A 20,564-nucleotide genomic window follows, 5' to 3' on the forward strand; every position below is an offset into this window, starting at 1 on the left:
AAAAGTCTCACGCATTTCCTTTGGTTTACTGCTTTCCAAGAGTTCCAGTGGTTCTGAGGGTCAGAGCAAAGAAAAGTACAGTCTCAATGCAAAGACCATTGTAAACAAACACCCTGCTGTTCTTTCTGAAATCAGAAATGGTCAATTTGATCCTGTGCAGAAAAGAAAAGAAAAAAAGAGAAAATCTTCGAGCAAATAACACTGGTTCTGGTAAATTAGAAGGGTTTTGGCTTTGGGGGATTTATGAGAACATTAAATTACATGGCCAGAACACATTATACTGAGCTGGACTGTAAAAAAGGGGGAATACTTCCAACTTAAACTCTGTTTATAACTTTTGCCTCTGACTTGTTGCATAAAATGAGGATAAATACAAGGAATTAATTTACTGTTATAACTGATGAGAAAAGTTCTTTGGTGTTTTTTTTTTTGTACCTCAATCACAAAAATGCAAACAGCTGGAAAAGATAGAGTTTATACTGGAATTTTTTAAAAATTACTTCTTTCTTTTTAGTGTTATGCAGGAAAAAACCCCCAAAGCAATATACAGGGTGACAGACTTGCTGCCTGAGCAGCAGGTCACTGCTTCTGTCCTGGCAGTGTAGCCAGGGCCAGCCCTGCCATCTAGGGCTGTGTTTGCCAGAGTTCCTTTGTTTGATGGCACCTGGCTGCAGTGCTATGACCAGGGAGGATGGAGGCATGACAGAAATGTCTAACTGAGGCCAGGCAATTCTCCATCAAAATGCCTCAGCTGCTTTGGAAGCTGCATTTCACTGTGACACTGAGTTTTTTAAGATTCTGGTCGCTTCCCAGATTTCCCTTTTTCTCTGTGGCCCCTGGGTCTATCATATACACATTTTAGCAAGGGCTGCCAAGCAACATAGAGCATGAATGAACAGTTTTGCACTTTGGATATGCTTGTGACCTTCCTTTGTTGCTTGCCACAGCAGTTGAAGGCAATGGGGAGAAGCACAGATGAAAAAGGAGGTGGAGAAATTAATTTTAAAATATATTTTGAGCCATAGACTCTGTCCTTCGCTGGTTGCTGTGTTTTTGCCAGCTGGGGAAGGCTGCGTTGTAATCACATCAGAGTTAAAGCTAAAGGCCAGATCTACCACTGTCTCCTTCTACTGATTTTCTCCCTGAGCAGTGCAGAGATGCAGGGCAGTACCAGTTCGTGTGTTGGGGCTGCTTCCAGTGGCTCAGCAAACTCAGTTAGCTGCTGCTCAAAGACAAGTGACAGGATAGCATCCCACCAATTTCTCTCCTAACACACCCTTTCACAGCTTAGGCTGTCTCGCTCCTTCTCTCTTCTTTGCCTTTTTATTTATTTCTTTTTCCTCTGTGACAGTTTTTTCAGTCTTCAGGGTGTTTTAAATGTCACATTTCTGATGTGTGTAAAAAGCTTTTTATGAGTGAGTTCTAACACTTCCCTGTCTGGCCTGTGGAGGCCAAGTCATCATTACCTGACCCTCTGTGTTGTCTTCCCTGCAGCAGATAATCCTTAACAAAATGCCCTCTGAAGTCCCACCTTTTCCACCTCTCTTGGCCTTTTCCCTGCCTGTTTCTTGAGAGTGTGGGTGTTGAAGCCACTGCACTGCCTGGTAGCTTTAGGATTGGGACCAGCCTTATGGTAGCTCATACCTGATGCTTTTCTTTCTGTGCCTTAGGTTTTGTGGGTTGACTCTGGGGGCAAGTCTGAATACCCATGTTAACTTCTTGGTAATATCCTTTTGGCTCAGCAATCCAGGATATTTTGCTGTTTTTCTAGCTCCTGACATAGTTCCCACTTTGTTTCTGTCTTTTTGTGGTCTTTTAGCTTACTTGCCACCATTGTAGTTAGCATGATCTGTTTCTCTTCCCTACAAATACAGGCAGCCCCCTTAGATCCTGTGAGGGATCTAAGAAGGCTTTATGAGCCACTTTTCTGCTCTTTGTGTGTCTCAGTAAGTTGCTGCCTGATCTGACCTACTCCAGGTGGCTTCTGCTCTGAGTAGACTTTAAGGCTTGTTTCCTGCCCAACAACTCAGTAACTTGTTCAGTTGAAATAAACGCCACCTTGTCTCTTTTTGGATCCAAGAAAAATAAATCTTTTCTTCTGTCACTCTGGGTCTGGTCTTTTTTTTTTTTTTTTTTTTTTTTGTATGCTTCTCTCTATTCCTACATCACTATGACATGACAATGAATTGACAATGGATGCTTGTATGAATTTTTATATATAGCCCTTAGGTGCCACATTAATGAAAACATGAGAAGTTCATTGAGTACCAGAAAAGGGTAATTAACTAATCCAAAATATATGTGTATGGAGCTTGCTTGCTTTGGGGACAAAAGATAGATTAAAAATAACTCATTAGAAATACCTCAGTTCATAGAAAACAATATTATGAGATATGCAAGAGAGGATATTTACCCTGCTCTTGACTCCGTGATGTACAGCATGAGTTTGACCAAGTGAAAGCAGTGAAATTGAGGGAGAGATTGAATGTTTTGTGAATGTGAAGTTCTGCTGTCCATTGACCTGTGGTTGATCCTTCCTTCCTTCCTTCCTTCCTTCCTTCCTTCCTTCCTTCCTTCCTTCCTTCCTTCCTTCCTTCCTTCCTTCCTTCCTTCCTTCCTTCCTTCCTTCCTTCCTTCCTTCCTTCCTTCCTTCCTTCCTTCCTTCCTTCCTTCCTTCCTTCCTTCCTTCCTTCCTTCCTTCCTTCCTTCCTTCCTTCCTTCCTTCCTTCCTTCCTTCCTTCCTTCCTTCCTTCCTTCCTTCCTTCCTTCCTTCCTTCCTTCCTTCCTTCCTTCCTTCCTTCCTTCCTTCCTTCCTTCCTTCCTTCCTTCCTTCCTTCCTTCCTTCCTTCCTTCCTTCCTTCCTTCCTTCCTTCCTTCCTTCCTTCCTTCCTTCCTTCCTTCCTTCCTTCCTTCCTTCCTTCCTTCCTTCCTTCCTTCCTTCCTTCCTTCCTTCCTTCCTTCCTTCCTTCCTTCCTTCCTTCCTTCCTTCCTTCCTTCCTTCCTTCCTTCCTTCCTTCCTTCCTTCCTTCCTTCCTTCCTTCCTTCCTTCCTTCCTTCCTTCCTTCCTTCCTTCCTTCCTTCCTTCCTTCCTTCCTTCCTTCCTTCCTTCCTTCCTTCCTTCCTTCCTTCCTTCCTTCCTTCCTTCCTTCCTTCCTTCCTTCCTTCCTTCCTTCCTTCCTTCCTTCCTTCCTTCCTTCCTTCCTTCCTTCCTTCCTTCCTTCCTTCCTTCCTTCCTTCCTTCCTTCCTTCCTTCCTTCCTTCCTTCCTTCCTTCCTTCCTTCCTTCCTTCCTTCCTTCCTTCCTTCCCACTTTTGACACAGTAGGAGGCAAAGGCTGGAGATAAAGTCTAAAATTAAAAGAGTTTAGTAAGCTTTGACATATTTTTTTAAATAAACTTATGTAATGTGAAAAAGTTCAGAGAGTAAAATAAAATTAAGATTTAAAGATATTTCAAGGCATTCCCAAGTCTGTTCTTCTATACACTTTATAGGTATTTGCATAACTTTTTCTTGTGACTTCGAGAAGTTATAAGATAAGTAGTTTTCTTTGTTCTCCCTGCCATTTTCTATACCTCCCATCATCATTGCTGCTCCTGGCCGAACTGTTACTGTTCTTCCTTCAACCTTGTGTTGAAGTGCTGTGCTCAAGGCAGTGCAGCAGTGCTGCATGAAGCCCCAGACCCGGTCAGTCTGATTTTGGGCCATGTGGGCTGTATTCTTGCCTGGTCATCTTCCGTGGGGCACTGACTTCCATATGCCTGATGGTCATTCCTAATTGAGATCCAGTTCATAAATCCTGTCATTAGGACAGCCATTGAGTCAGTTAAGTGTTTCTTTAGTACGGAGTTGATGAGTGTCTGGCTGTTTACATCTATCCTGATAAATTGTGCTCTGTTTTTTAATTTAGTTCATTTTTCCAGTTTCGGAAATATATAATTTTATGCTGATTTCCCCCCTATTCGTTTCCTCTGTTGTATTCATATGACAGAGTTTCAGGTTATGAATTGTCCATCTTTTTTCTTATAGTTCAGTTTGTGCTTGTGCCTTTAATACTATTTCAGTGAGGACCTGTCACTTTTCTGAACTAACTTTATCCCTGAGTTGCACTGCAAGTATATTAAAATCTGCTCTCATGTAGACTGTTGTAGTCATTCCCCTGTTATCAGTCTTTCCTGATTGTTGTGACTTTTTTCCAAATCCTTATCACTTTTTTCGTTCTACATGTATGTTTTAAACAACTTCTACCAACTGATTAGAAACAAACTAAGAGAAGCCCCTTTTATTTTGTTTTATCTGCTTGTGGTTTCCAGCATGCTCAAAGATGTTACTCTTGCCCTGCTTGATACCATTCTTCATTAATCTCTACAGAGTTTAAGTATGTCATTAAGACAATGAACTCTGTATAATTGGTAATTATTCAAATAAAACCCTTATCATCTTCTTCAGGCTTGATTGCTTATAATGTGTCTCTTTCATGTCCCTTCCTTGGGTTGTTTGTTTTGGCTTTCTGCTGATTTTATCCTTAAATCAGAAAGTTTCAGTGGTCTATCTCACAAAGCATTTTGAACTTCAGAGAAGGCCTGTATATTTGTTGTTCTAGACAACATTTTTTTCTCGCATCTCTGGATAGGAAATGTTGTCTTCTGCATGTAAATTCTGATTATGCAGTTATTAAACAACCCTGTTAAAGACCTGATTTTTGTTTTGCAGTGGACTTCCACTTCATTTACTTACCATATTGTTGAGAATGCTAAGTGACAAAAAGAAGTTTGTGTAAATTGTTTAGTGATACCTAAACAGATAATTGTCTTCAGTTTTTAACTGGATGCTGATTACTTAAGTGCACCATCTGTATTTTTTCATGTGAAACCTGACTTTATAAACCCATCATGATATCAACCACTGTTAGAATTATTTTACAGCAAGTATTTGAAAATTTAGGATAATGTTGCATTGAAGTAATATAAAAATTACAAAGCCGTATAAAGTTAATATAGTGTTTATATTTATTCATTTAAAGTCATTTTTATTCTCATTGTGCAGAAAAGGATTCATTTTAGATGAAAACAATTTAAATACGCCTTTGTCTTCCAGTGTCTGGCTCAAAAAATGGCACAGCCATGAAAAAACATACTCAAAATTTTGACTTTGGTACCAACCAATTTTAAAAGATCTTCATGCTAGCAAAAAAAGAGTATTTCTTTGGGATTAAATACAAATTTAAAACAAGATTAAAATGTATGATTTAAGTAATTACACATTGGTTTTACTGTATTTTGTCTTTCTATTCTCCGCTTCTTGCATAATAGAATGTTCAACAGCATTTCATCTCAATTTCTTAATTTTTTTAAGTAAATATGGAAACAAAATATGTCTATTAATAAAAGTAATTTAAATTTACAAAAATAAAGAGCAGAAGTCCACCATCTGTTTTCCCATATCCCTGGTGTCAATTTGTGCACAGGGGTTATGCCATAAAGCCATTTACAAGCTTCTGGTTGACTACCAGCAATTCAGAAAGGATTACTGATCTTCTTGGAATATAGCCATGGATTTTACATAATTTTGATACTAGAGGAAAAATACAGATTTTTTAAATTGTTCTTTTAGAAGCTTTAGAAGTATGCAGAGCTTTAGTTGCTTATTAGGAAACCATATTTTGTGTCCAGTAATATTTTGTATTGCATGTAAAAAGGTGTTGGTGCAGAGTGTGCTGAGGCTTGCTGGTGTGCACGCAACTGCCCTGCCAGATCCAGAGTGTGCATCAGCCCTTTATGGGACTTCGGAGGAAAAAATCAGGAAAAAACAGGAGAAAGAAGAAAAAAGGCAAGGGGAGACTCTGATTCACCAGCTGGAGAAACAAGTGATCCCCTGCTGAGAATTCTCTTCCTCCTCTGGGTGCTCTCCCCTGTTCAGTACGTGGTGATGAGAAAGAAACTAAATTTTGGATTTCTCTGATATAAACTAGGCCCTATAAAATAAAAAGCAAGACAGTTTAGGGGTTAGAGGGAAGAAGGGCTGATTCTTATGCCACTGACAGTCATTCCCCAGGAGAACCTGCTGCAGCAACAGGTGTAGGCATGTAAAATCCTGCATGATGTCGAGAGTGTAAATGGCAGCTGCTTATGAATAAAACACTCGTATGTGTTCTACCTGTTGCGTGTGCAGAAAACAGCTGTGTGCACATAGGCAGCTGTGTCATACAGGGTTCATTCCCTGGTCAAACTGAGCACAGGCCACTCCACTGGCTTTGGTTCAGCCTGAGGAGTTATGTCCTTGCACATCCACAGAAAATTCAGTCCACTCAGTCAAGGAAAGTACAGAAAATTTGAAAAGTCTAGAAACCCAAATTAGAATTCTTACTGCCACTTTGCATTTTGATGCCATGTTTCTTTTCTTACAAAGAGAAAATTGTTACAAATGTGTCATTTTATTTCATGTTTTTATAATTACTCTTGCTGGATCTAGCCTGAAATTAAACCTTAGCAGTTCTACAGCTATAATAAGAGTAAGGTTTATTGCCAGCTAATGTTTCATCTGCTGGCTAGATGACTAGCTGTGCACCAGCTGCAAAATATATTCTGTAAGGATATCATCATCACAGCACTTCACTCTTGCATCTCATACACCCACCAGGAAACATGTTTTATCTTGTGCTCTGGGCAAGGAATACAAATGAGATGTCTACAGGAAAAGTAAATAAGAATATTAGGAAATATTAAAAAGAAGTCATTCTAGTTTTGGCTTGTTAGTATGAGAGACTGTTTTTGGACAGGGATGAGATGAGAGCTCCCACAAATCTTTAAATGCTGATGATGGATTGCTTTTGGCACAGCTCAGACACAGAATGGCCCAAAGCCTAGCTTTTAGCTTTCCTTTTGTTGACTTCTCCTCTGCATGGTTCTTCCTTGGCTCCTGGCTTATGTCAGAGAAGCCCTAGTACTGCTCTAGCTTAATTCTAAATCTTAGGAGCATTTTTTTCTGGCAGAAAGGCATCTCCAGAACATAGGTCATGGCTCCTCCTGTACCGGGGCAGGAGAACTGCAGTGCAGCAGCAGCTGTGCTGGTGCTAAACCTCCTGGATGCTCTTTTGTTCAAAGAGAAGGGGAAAGGGTTGGTGCTCACTTGTCTCCCAGATGAGCACAGGCACAGTGGTGGCCAGGCTGAGGAGTCAAGAATTCCCTTTTCGTTCAAAACACGAAAGGAGGATCACAACATACGAGATACAGGAGAATTATAATAGGTGAAGTTGTTGACGCAGAATTTATTCTCCTTATGTGTGTTATTCTGCCAAAATTATGAAATTTGTCCTAATAGTTTATACATTTTGTATCAGCTTCATGTAAACTTTGTTTCTTTAAAATAAAATGACAAAATTTTAGATAAAAGTACATTTCTCATTAGCTTTGCTTTGAAAAGCTCTAGTTCCTAAGTCTCACAGTTGTTCTGCTTCCAGCAAATATTTGAACAGCAGAGCCAAAGTGTGCCTTGGCTCTAGAGCTCTGCATCTTACAGAAAATTAAACCATTTGCAGTCTGTTAATTCTGTGCTGGAAGTTTCAGGGAGTTTTTGGCAAAGGATACAAAGATTTCAGTCATACTGATGGTGTTTGAAAATGTCAGTGTGACACTGGAACGACATTGCCAGGGTGATCCTTTTGTTGTTTAATTGACATAGAAAATTGCACATACACACACAATTAAATAGAAAAACGTAAAAGCTGTGTATACAATCACAGGTGCTCCAAAGGTAGAAAATGACATATTCAAAGTGTTTTGTGCTATCTTAGCTTTACTGTGCAGATATAAAAAGCTATAGACTTTGTGTGGTCTGATTATATTTAACAAGTAATTGTTGATTATTTTGTTTCTCCTTTGTTGTCATGGGATTCATGCATTAGCTCCCTGCTTGGGGGATAAAGACAGGTGTTCATGACATTTTAAAAAGAGAGAAATCATCCCTTAGAGACCACTTGCGCTGGAAAGTTGACAGCAAAAATGCATCCGTTGAAAGGTTCTTGGATGCTATGGAGTGCTCCTTTTTTTCACACATTCTTGAATTTTTTGCAAGGAAAGATCCTCCTGTATGCAAGTAAGGTACAGAATGTATTGCTCTCTACATCCACCTGAAGGGCGATCGGTCTCTCCTCCCAAGCAACCAATGACAGGATGAGGAAACGGTAGGGGATGTTCAGGTTGGACATCAGGAAGAATTTTTTAACTGAAAGAGTGCTCAGGCATTGGAATGGGCTACCCAGGAAGGTGGTGGAGTCATCATTCCTGGGAGTGTTCAAGAAATGACTGGACATGGCACTTAATGCTGTGGTTTAGTTGACAAGGTGGTGTTTGGTCAAATGTTGGGCTCGGTGGTCTTGGAGGTCTTTTCCAGCCTAAATGCTTCTGGGATGCTGTGATTCTATAGTGCTGAGGTGGGAGAAAATATATTATTGTGAAGTTAATGGTTGAACAATAATACTATACACAGTGAGGGCTAAGTTAAAGATACCATCACCATTCCCCTAAGGTGAAGGTAGCCTCATTTTCACTTTTCCTAAGTCTGGGAGGATGTTTAAATTTAAAATTTAGCAAAACTCATTTGCCACAGCTTTGAGTGTGCCGTGAATATGTGCTCTGTGTTTATGTAATCTGTATCTAGGCTGTCAGGGAGATTTGCAGTATAAATGCCATTTTAATTTTAAAATTAGGAGTATCTCAGATAGTGCAAGACCGGTATGAACAATAGATATCCAGGTGAGGCATAAGGTAACATAAGCTATGGCCATAAAATGTAATAATTGGAAAGGGGCAGAAGCCTTGATGCAGCTGTAGTGTTTATCATATCCTCACATAACTTCTCAGTTTTAGTTCAGCGTATGAGTTAAGAGCTAATGGAACATTTGGCTTTTCAGACTCTAAAATATCATCCTTGGAACATATAGCCATATAATTCCTGGAAACAGAGCAGTCTAGCTACAAAATGTATGTTTTGAATAAATGAAGAATTTTTTCAGCAGTTTCTTAGAAAAACATGCTTAAAATATTATGTAAAAGTGAAATACTTTAACAAACTATAACCTTTGGCTCTAGCAGTTGTAGAGTCTTTCTGATCCAATTGAAAAAATGAAGTGCAGAATTACTTAAATATTGGAACCAGCAAAAAAAAAACTTGCATGAATAACACTGAATTAAGAAACAATTTAAGTGAAGAAGCATTTTTAAGAGATTTTAGTCTACATTTTTAACCATTGCATTGCTGATTTATTTAGTGTTTACTTTAGCTTGCTGTGTCACAGAATTTTGCTTTTCCTGGAAAACTTTTGTTTGTGAAGAGCCTGGAAATATTACTGCAGATCTTTTCTCTTTGTGAACATCAGTTTAGCCAAAAAGCTAAGATCTGCTAAAATGCTGTCTCATAAGCTTAAGATGTCTCATAAGCATAAAACGTCCTCATTGTGACATTGAAAAAAGAACTTGAAATCCCAGCACGGTATTTTTATTGCAAATGACAGTTTTCATCTGTTGGCTTTTGCTGCCAGAATAAGCATGTTTTCAGTAAGCACAAACAGACTTTTTCAGCTGCGCCGGTTTCCAGCGGTTCCCGTTAACTCCCCAAGTGGGTGGTATGGAAGAGCCACCTTTCTGGCACACTTGCATGCAGACAACACACGGCCACCATCGAGTTTTGGCATGATGCTCTAATAAAAAAAGATCCTGCTCATATGAGAAAGCTGGGTGTGCGTCAGTACAGCTATTTCAGTCTTTGCTGCCTCCTGAGCTGAATGTCAACCAACATTGGTGACTCTATTAAAATATGATTTCGCAAAAGGAAGTAAGAAACATGACTTTCAAGCTGTGTGTGAAGATGACCTAAAATAGTAACAAAAGTATCTCTAGAGAGTACTAGAGAACAAAAAAGAAATTCTCTGAAATCTACCTATTGTTAAGAAAAAATGGATCTGGCAGACTGTCTTTTATACCAGCTGTATATGTTAAATTTTCCTTCTCAACCACATTGAGAGCAGGCATTGCTGTAGGAGGGATTCCAAGGAACTGGAAGGATTCAAAGGTTTCCTCAGAAAGTTTCTCCAATGGACCTCAATCCTAAGGAAGATCAGAATTTAGCTCTAATAGCTGAGTTTCCGTGCAGCAACCCTTACAGCCCGTGTGGAGTCCTAGCGGGAGGCCGATGGCACAGGGGGGGCTCGTGCAACAGGCGCTAGTCCTCGCTGGCTGCTCTTGCACGAGGTTGTGACATGGTCTAGGCAAGAATTCAGTGAGCTAACCCTGTGTAAAGTAGCAGAGCAAGCACTGGTAATGGCTGAACGTAGTTCACGTGGCCCTAATTTTGGGGACAGATGGGAAAATGTACTCAGATCAAATAATTTTGTGTTTAACTACTTCTCTCCCAGATCCTTCTAAAGGCATCTGTGCTATCCAAAGCCATTATAATTCAGAAGAGTTTTAGATGTCATTATACCACTGTACTTATGCTGCTACTTATTAACTACAATTGTACTGTGTTTTGGTCTCACACTGTACTTCTCAGCTCCTTCGCTTTGTTGTGATGCCTTAAGTTTTAGCTTTCATATTTTCCAGATTCTGTGCTGCCTAGGGGTTGTAGTTCTGAGTCTCATATGAAGTGCTAGTAAGCTCTCTGAACAGAGTAGGTATACAAAACAAATCCTTTTCCTGCTGAAGACCAAGGACAACAAGTACAACTTTCAGGCCCAAAAATATAAACAATGGTGGACTGAAGGGAGAAACAAGAAGGATGAGACCTCAAAACCCAAAACTGTAATTGGACAATTAAACTGGACAGTATGCGAATGGACCAAAACTTATAAAAGTCTAAGACCTCATTCCTGGTTGGGCGTTTTGTGACCGTTCTAAGTCCACCTTGGGTGTAGCCCTGGTCAGGCTCTTGTCCTGCCCAAGGTGTACCCTAAAGGCTTTTCAGTAAATACCTGCTTTATTATCTAGCTCTGTGCAGTTTCTGTTTCAGGTCAGCCTTCCAAAGGCATCAGCTGGAAGTCCTGAAAACAGCATAAACCTTCTTTTTAGACCACTTACAATCAAAACTGGTAATTGATAAATTCTACTTGCAAAAACACTTCATTTTGCTTGTACTGGACTATATAAAAGTAAGTGTTTGTTTTCCATTATGGATTTCTATATTCTTCACTCATTGATATGTGAGAGAACCAGAGTTCCTGTATGTTTTTTTCACAACCACGGTGGTCAAGTACTGGAGCAAGATGCAGAGAGATTAGGTTGTTCTGTCCTTGGAGGTGTTTAAGGCTCACGAGGACGCACCGCTGAGCAGCCTGATCAAACAGACCTGTTTTGGGCAGGGGTCATACTGAGAGACACCAGAGGCTCCTTCCTACCTCAGTTATTCTGTGGTTCTGGCTTCCTACCAGGCTTGTTTGGTACACACACCTATGGCTGTAAGAGAAAGCCTGATCTTTTCTGGGAAGTCATATTTTTGATCGCTGCTTTCAAAAGCTGCTTTTTTTTGACAGCAGCTGTATATGCTCCTAATTTTCTGTTGGGACATTCATGAATTGTCCTTGCTTTCTTAGCAATGAGATTCCTGTGCACATGCTATTGTTAGAGATTGGATAATTTCTTATCTGTCATGAGGTTCCAGCAATAAACAGCGTTGAAGACAAAAACTTCCTATGATTGTGTTCTCAGGTGGGTTTGATTTTTCTTTCTTGTGTAACAGGTGCATAAATTAGTGTACAAAGTAAAAAAGGTAAAATAGAAAAGTTCTTTTATTATTTTTTGCATTTGCATTCTCAAGCTGCTTTTCTGGCAGTATAGGCTTCATAACATTGTAAATTTCTTTATAATAGTAATAAAATCATATAATTCGGTAAAACATAAAGGTTTTGAACTGCTTCTGCTTTATATTTTTGACTCTATGTCATTAGCAGGGCAAAATAAAGTGAGATGTTTTCAACACAGCAGTCATTAGGCCATCACAGTGCTATTGATCTTTGTCCTACATGGAGTATTAATATTGTTGATGGCACAAATACTGTGTACAGGGCTACTCTGTGAAAATAGTGCTGAACATGGGTCACATCATCTGTCATATTTGCTCCCCGCTAAGACTACTAGTGAAAAGTTCAGTAATAGTAATCACCTTTCCTCAGATGAAAGACATGATGTGACTTTTTAAATTTTCGTAAGTGCAAACTTGTTAGTGATTTGAGAGACACCCATTATATTCATTACCCAAGAGAAGAATAATTCCTTGCTTTCAGAGTAAGGTTGCATGCATGTGTGAAAAGTGGATAGGATGAAGGATGAATAGCTTTATGTAGAAATAGTGAGAGAGTGAGCATGCTTTGAGACACAATTTCTGAACTTTAACACAGACACCAACTTTGACAAGCATTTTGTCAAAATGGTAACTGTAATAATTTTCTGAGTCAGTTCTTGTCTTAGCCGGCATTGCCTTCATAAAGGTGCATTCTGATTTCATTTAACTGGTGTAAATACAAAGGTGCCTCTACTGTGGGAATGATGTAACAGAGTAAGAAATAAGATGGATCAGAGATCCTAGATCAAGCCCAAGTGTAGATGAAAATGGTTTTGGACAATGCTTTCATCAGTTTTTCTACATCCTGCTAGTGGATGAGGAATAGAGATACTTTGATTATCAAGCAATTATTAAATGAAATATTTCTTGAACACAAATTCAACCAAGCGAGTACAAACTTGTTTAAACTGACAAATTGACCGAGACAGATACAATATACAAATGCTCGTGTTTACATTCAATACGAGTTAATCATGGCACAAGGAAATATAAGTAGTAAAGTATAATAATACTGTAAATAGTATGAAATTAGTAATGAGGGTTAGTATGAAGACATGTAAAGTAAATATAATTTGTAAAGGAAAAGGTGAGATCTAGATAGAAAAAGAGAAAATTGAGTAAGGTTGCTCTAGACACACTTTAATTTATGTCCGTTACCAAAAGGGTACAGCCAGAGTTGGTTAAGCAGTTGTTGAATAAGATTTTGTTGATTTCTATTCTGAGTTTATATCAGAATCTGATATTGGTTCATGAAGAACCTCACTCCAGAGTGTGTTTCCTGCTGCCCTCATGGTATAGATGATGGTAATATTCATGGTCTGATTGTTCTCCTTGTGGGTTTATTCAGCTGGTTGAATGTAGTGCTTTTACAGGAGAAAGAAAGAAAAACAAGATAGAAGTGTTCATTTTGAAGATAAATAAACTTTTCCAGGCTACTTTGTTTCTCTGGAGAGACATGACTTGTTAAACTGTTTAGCATCTGGAAGCATCTGTCCCTGTAGTCCAGCCTGTGGATTAACTGAGTGCAAAACTGCCATGCCATTTTCATAGAGATTTAGAGAATGAACATCAAGTGCTTAACTGTTTTGACCCAGTCTTATTTTAGAACTGCAGGGTATATAAGCAAATGCTAGATACGTTTTCAAATATACATATGCATGTGTCTTTTTTTTTTTTTTTTTTTTTTTTTTTTTTTTTTTTTTTTTTTTTTTTTACATAAGACGCTAATTACATAACAACTGGGTTTTTTAGTTCAAGGCAATGTAGTTCAGGAACAGTACCTTATCTGCTAGTGCTATGAAACTTTCAGAATTACTTATTTATGTAAAAAGGCTAGCATTTAACTTCCATAAACTAATTAGTTTTAAATATTCAATTAGATTAATTATTGTAGTCTAATCCCATGATAATTTAGTCTCCCTTTCTACCAGTGTGACCAGTATCTAAAATGGGACATACCATTTCTGTGAATATCTGTAACTCAATGTTTTGCTTTGTTTTTCTGCTCAGTTGTTTGGTTTTTTCGGTATTTTTCTTTAACGGCATAAAATGACAGAAAACTTTCACCTGCTACTTTTCTTTCATGTTAATTCAGTTCTGGAGTAGTTTCCATTGTATTCTTTTTCTTGGGTAGTCAGGTGTTGTCTTCTAACAGGAAATTCTGGATCACTTCTAAGAAGTATGTCAAGGACTTTAACATCCTGCAGATGTCTGTTTGTTGCAATGCTGCCAAGATTTTAAAGTCTTTTAGTCAACCTTAAGTCTTTCATTCACTGTTACTTTTAGGAGTAAGTCAGAGTGGTTAACCAATTTTTTTAGTACTTGCTCGAGGATATAGCAGTGTGAGAATGCATAAGCAAGCGTACTATCCCTCCTATCAGTGTTTGGCATTGATTGTTCCTTAATAGATCCGTTCCTGTTCTGGGATACATTTCTACAGTGACAGGTCACTGTGCCTTACAGAATGATCATTCTTAATAATAGGGAATGATTTATCTGATTATTTACTATTTGATGATAAGTATTGCTTAGGAGATTTGACAATTCAATGCTTATTTATATCTGTATTTGGAGTGTTGAAATTAGTAATAGCATAGAAAGCATCAACTCTGTTAGTCTGTAATTTTTACATTCAGGAGAGTTTTGAGATTTTGTATTAATATTTAAACTCAGTAATTTATAGTATCTTTTATTTTTAAGGAAGATTCATGGTATCACTGAGTCCAGAGTCTCTGTGGCTCCTTTTTTTGTGGCATGACTAGTTCTGTAATAGTTTGGTATCTTTTATGTAGGGTGGAAGTAATATTGGAAGTAACATTGAGAAAATTATAGAGGAGGTCAGTAAGATATGAGTTTGAGCTGTTAGGAAGTGGACATTCCCTTTGTATCAGCACTGCAAGATTTTTTAATTGATCTGCAGAAATCACCAAATTTTAGTTGTGGATGATTGTTCTAAAAAATGCCCAGTTTCAGAAATCTAATCATGAATACATAATCATATCAGGATGCCTTTCTGACAGTTTATCTGGTTACGAAAAAGTGGGTTCAGCCTGGGGTAGGACAGTGGTGGGTCCTGGGGATACTGTGTGATAAACTCTGGGTAGAGCAAGCTCAAGCTGTTGTTTAGCCTAGAATAAAGCAAGAAAAAAAAATGCTGTTCTCCTGTAAAATGGTTGTACCTTTGAGAAGAGGAAGCCCTTGGTAGCTGTAGTCTGGGCAGAGCTGGATGGCAGCTTCTGTTACCATACCTGTGCAGAGAGGTGTTCAGCACTGGTGGTGCTGGTGAGGAGAAGCTGTGCAGATGTGGGACTTCTGTGTGACTCTTCTGGCAACTGCTCCTTGAAAACAAAACTTGGGAAAATCCTCTAGCTCACTTATGTCAGCTAGCAGCATAAGAAAGAATTAGGGAAATGAACAGATCTCTCTGTGGCTGGTGTTTGGTAACAACATGATGATCACAAGGCACATTGCTCTGCTCCCAGAGTGCAGTGAGGTGATTTGCTTAGGGCAAGTCACTGGCAACTGCTGGCACCTCTTCTCCAAATTTGCCATTTCCCCAAACAGTTCTTGGGGTCTGAGGCTATGAGGGATACACTTGTAGCAGCCTTAGAAGGATCCTGAGGTGACCAGCACAGGGGTGCCCAGACAAGAATGGTGTGGAAGCAGCAATGTTGGTACAGTGCCATGCACCCCTTGCAATGCCTTTTGCAGCCCCATTGTCTGTGGAGCTTAGGTTTTGTAGCTCTTGAAAACCTACCTCTTACGGCCGCCCCCAAACGCAGAACTTGAAGCAGAATTGCAGGCTGACAATATGATATGGAGTGCCAATACAATTGGCACAATTGTGGATTGTGATTACTAATTACTGATTTGACTTACCTCAAATTAATTCAGAGCTCTATTACCTACTAAAAATCTGTATTCTATGAAACGTGCTGAGATTAATAACTGACGTCAGTAAAAACTAGTCTTTATTATCCATCTATTTGCATGGATGCATGGAGAGTTCTATGTAATTTTTATGATTTTAAAAGTATAACATGCAGAAATCATCTCCTGTGTATATGTTTGTACATATGTATGTGCTTGCATTCATGATGTTCACCTTTTATTTTGCAGTCAAAACCTGTTGCATTTGCAGTTCGGACAAATGTTGGGTACAGTGCAGCTCACGAAGATGATGTCCCAGTCCCAGGCATGGCCATCTCATTTGAGGCTAAAGATTTTCTTCACGTTAAAGAAGTAAGTCAAACCAGAAAAGTGAATCACTCTTTAAGGGAATACTTGAGTAATTGTGCTACTATTTTGCAATGTTGATAACACTTTACATTGTCAAAGCACTTTACAAATGTTAAGGATATAAAAGTGTATAAGGAATTGAATGTTCTTTTAAATGCCATTCTTGTAGAAGAAATGGCACAAATTTCTTACAATCAAATTAACGAAGTTCAGAAAGCAAGTATTTTTCTTCCTTAGTAAAAATCACTTATTTATAGTTTTAAATATCTATATCTGACTATTCAAAGATGAAATATTTCTGGGTTTTTTCTACTCTGGTACTGTGAGGGTTTGTTGTGATTCAGCAGCCAAGGGTTGCTTATCTTTTATTTGTGTGACTGCCTCTCACTGAACCCCAAAATCCTCAGGTCTCCTGTTTTTTTTACTGAAGCTACTTCCCTGGAACAGACAATATTTACTTAGCAGTTACATGCTGAAGAACTGGAATGATGTTTCAAGATAATTGCAACTGTCAATAAATGAGCTTTGCATTTGCTGCATTGGTTTCCTTCCCTGTAGTTTGATTTTGACAGTTTTAAATTTTTAGTTTCAAACACCTTAAGTCATTTTCTTTCTCTGCTCCTTGCAAGACACTCCCAAACAAATAACTTGTAAACTTTCACATGCAGACCCTCCTCTGTAACCTGCTGCTCCCTTTTGAACAACTCGTTCATTTAAAAAGGTTTCCTAGCTTTTGGTTATATTCCATTGTGGTTTGTCTCAAAATGGCCCATCTGGATATGGAAATTTATAGGAAAATAAATAGAAAGTTAGTTTAAGGTTGAGAGCAACGTAGCCATGCATTTGAAATTATGTCTTTGCCTCATTTTAGACTATTGAAAAATCCCTCATCAGTTATGACTGATGATGCACAATGATTCTGCCAGTGCAGGTGCTTTGGGGAAGACAGAAACATTCCGAATACAGAGATAGAAATACAGGTGGACAGAGACTGAAGAAAAAACACAAGAAACAGACTTGGCTATTGATCGTAATTTTTGTATATATTAAAATTACAAAGCGAGAATAATTTTGATTCAGACTGTATGTGGTGAAGGAAATATGCTTTCTGACTGATGACAGTGTGAAAGAATTGCTCTGCTCTGTCTTGGGACAAAAGAAGAGATGAGCAGGCTCAGAGTCATAGCAAGAGAAAACCATCAGCCTTCTCCACTGAGTCTTGAAGCACTGGAAAATATGGCTCAGTTTGGTTAGATCAAATGGTTCTGTGTAGTTATCTATTCCATCTGCACTTCAAATGAAGTGATAATCTCAGACTTTACATCAAGTGTTTCCCCTGTTCCCATATAAACCAGACACACAGGATTAGCAGTTTTCTGTTAAAAGTTTTATTTCTTCACAGCACAACTTAGTCTCAGATATATATATATATGTGGGAGAAAATCTGGAAGGAAAAGTCTCCTGAACTTTTCCACATCTCCAAAATGTCTTGAAAGGAAGTTTAGCTCAGTTGAGTTCTTACATTGTCTGTGGCTGCGTGTAGGGGCAGCCGCAGACAATGTAAGAGGGGTGAAAAATACATTAAAATGATTCCACTGAGGGTTGGAAAAATAGATTAAAATGTTCTTGCAACCCTGGGTGTAATAGAAGAGGCATTCCGTGCTGATTGCCTTTAAAAACAACTGGTTTTCTCTGTAAGATCTCAAGGATAGGTTGTTGTCTACTGGTGCTAATCCAGAGATGGGTTGGGAAGGGATCCTGGGATTAGCCCAGCTGTGCTGCTGGAATGATGAGATGAGAAGGGATCCACAAAGAGTCAAATTTGGACTTAGACTCTTGCCCTGGAATTGGCAGCAGCTGTTGTGTCTGGGTGGGTTGAATCTCCTTCAGAGGATGCTCCAGACCCAGCCCTTCCCTGCACACCCACGTCCTCCCCCTCCATCTTCAGTGCCATGCCCTACTCATCCTCCAGGGCTCTGTATCCCACCAGGTATTGCTCCTTCAGTACTTTTGGTGCTCCCTACAGTTAATGCTGGGGGATCTGTATTGTCCAAACCTTAATTATTCATGCAGATTTAAGAAGAAAACATATTAGACTATAAAATGCAGTGTTGCTTATATATTTTATGCCTAACTTGTTGCTAGAGATAAAGAAAGCTAAGATAATCTCCAGTGGCTTTTGCCTACATAATGATGCCACACTGGACCAGTGCTGTCCTCTTCTTGTCTGCAAGGGCAGTTCACCAAAATGTGCTGCTGAGAGGGCTCAAACAAGGAAAACCTCAGTTCAAAATGTACATGGACAGTGATAAAAAGTACTGCAGTGATTGAGTATGAGGAAAATTTGTCTTCATTATTTGGTTACATTCATTAAAACTCAGTACACATAAGGATGATGGATTCCTTCCTGCATGAAGAAACTGCTGCATCATAGTAACTTATGAACTGTTTGAGGCTTTAATGCATGGTTATTGTTTTGCTCTGTGTTTTATTAATTTTTGTGTTTCCCTTGGCACTCCAAACACAGGTGAATTACAGAAAATCACTTACCCCAGGCAGCACCTTGAGAGCTGGACACCTCTCTACCAAGATTTCAAAAAAAATAAATTAAAATTAGAAAGTATTATGTGTGGTATTATTCACTTTAAAAAGTATCTTTTACCCTTCATATACTGACACAGCATCTTTGAGACCTTGAAGAAGTGTATTCCATATGCTTTTATTTCTTTACGAAGAAGAAACTCCTATGGATCTAGGATTTCTATTGCTTCTAATAAAACTAATATTGTTGCGTGGTAATCTGTTGTACTGTAGGACAAAAATAGTGACTGTTCAGATCTTAATTTAATCGTGGTTTTTAATTATCTATCTCTTCCTTTTACCAAGTTAATGATTTAGTTAGCCTTTTGTAATGAAAGGTTATAATTTTAATAATACATTTCAGTCTAATACAGCTTTGAGAAACTGCTATTCCAGAGTAGCTGCCTATGAAATGCTGATATTCTTACTCATAAAGGCATCCCATTGGATGAATATTATAGATCTTCTTATGTTTTATAATCTTAAAAGTGCTTTAATTTAATCAGTTTTTTTTGTTAGCTGGAATATCTTACAGCTGCTCTCAAACACCACAAGATTTCTACAGTTGCCAAAGTGAAAGATAATACTGCAATAAAGGTTGTGTATCACTGATCCACCAATGATGGTAAAAGTAATTTTTTTTTAGGGGAGCCCACACATTTTACATGTTTTATTCCTAACTGTATGCTTGTTAAAGCTAGTTATTACATTATTAAATATGCACTATAATATCTACATTAATAGCTTCAGATTCAAGAAAGCTACCTTCTTCACATTCAGGTGTTCTCTTAAAGTTTCATAAATATTCCAAATTACCCAAAATTCTTTTTTGATGGTAGTTATTCCGATGGAACACCAAAAGTATTGTGTGTGGGGCCCATGCATGAGTGACTTATTCTCCTTCCAAAATGGTGAATAAATAAGAATGGAAAAAGCAAATAGTTCTGCTGTATAGACCTCTGCAAAACAACCAATCTCCCCCACAAATGGTGGGGGGTGTGTGTATGAATAAAGCTGTTGAATTAGAGTAGTCAATATCTCATATTTAACAGAGCTGAAATTAAGTTAATTCGGCTATCTGGTGGACTTGCGTAATTTTTAGGTTATTTTAGTTATCCAAAGATATCTGTTCCTTGTGGATCTATCATAGTAAGTTTAAGATGCAGATCACATGAGCTATCTGAAGTAGGGTATATATAAGCAGCCAAATTCAGTCACATTTCAGAAGATTTTAGTGAGAAGTGGAGGAATTTGAGAAGTAGTTTTTTTAATTTAAATAGAGAACTGAATAAAATGGAATAAGAAAAACAGATTATTACAGAGCTATAAAAATTGTAGCAGTAGGTGAGAGTAGATCCTAAGTGTCTGGTGTCAACTAAGGAGAACTGTGAAGGGAGAACAAAAGCAGCTCTCGTGTGAGAGGAGAAGGCTGTGAAGCAAGAAAAAATAAAGATGGTGAAATGAGTAGAAACAAAAACCTGGGAGAAACATGAAGTCTTTGCAGGAAGGTTTCCAGTTAAGGACTGAGGATTTTCATAATTTGAAAGGAACAATTATTTTAATGTATTTCTGAATATTATTGCAATTCTTCATCGCCATAATAACATAGCAAAGTGATTAACTGCAGGAAAAAATTACAAAAAATAGCATAGCTGGAAATTAAAACTACAACATATTAAATACCGAAGTTATTCCAGATACAGTAATTTCTTAGTATGTTGGTTTTTTGTTTTTCTTTTTTTTAATCTGTAGAAATTTAATAATGACTGGTGGATAGGACGATTGGTAAAAGAAGGCTGTGAAATAGGATTCATACCAAGCCCAGTCAAACTAGAAAACATGAGGCTGCAGCATGAACAAAAGGCAAAACAAGGAAAATTCTACTCCAGGTAATAACAAGAAATCATTAATAATAAC

The 20,564-nt window shown here is 38.3% G+C and overlaps 1 protein-coding gene across 8 annotated transcripts in view; it reads left to right on the forward strand.

The window, feature by feature from the left end:
• CACNB2 (calcium voltage-gated channel auxiliary subunit beta 2) overlaps positions 1 to 20,564 on the forward strand; it is a 242,335-nt gene that overhangs the window by 186,938 nt on the left and 34,833 nt on the right. For all 8 annotated transcript variants that reach the window (XM_066198668.1, XM_066198686.1, XM_066198696.1 and 5 more), the window contains 2 exons: positions 15,948 to 16,070; positions 20,400 to 20,536. In XM_066198668.1, the coding sequence (XP_066054765.1) occupies positions 15,948 to 16,070; positions 20,400 to 20,536 (260 nt within the window). The remainder of the gene's footprint in view (positions 1 to 15,947; positions 16,071 to 20,399; positions 20,537 to 20,564) is intronic.

Source organism: Chamaea fasciata, unplaced genomic scaffold (assembly GCF_029207755.1).
Source record: "Chamaea fasciata isolate MVZ Bird 193981 ecotype frontalis unplaced genomic scaffold, bChaFas1.0.hap1 SCAF_1, whole genome shotgun sequence".
Lineage (NCBI taxonomy): Eukaryota > Metazoa > Chordata > Aves > Passeriformes > Sylviidae > Chamaea > Chamaea fasciata.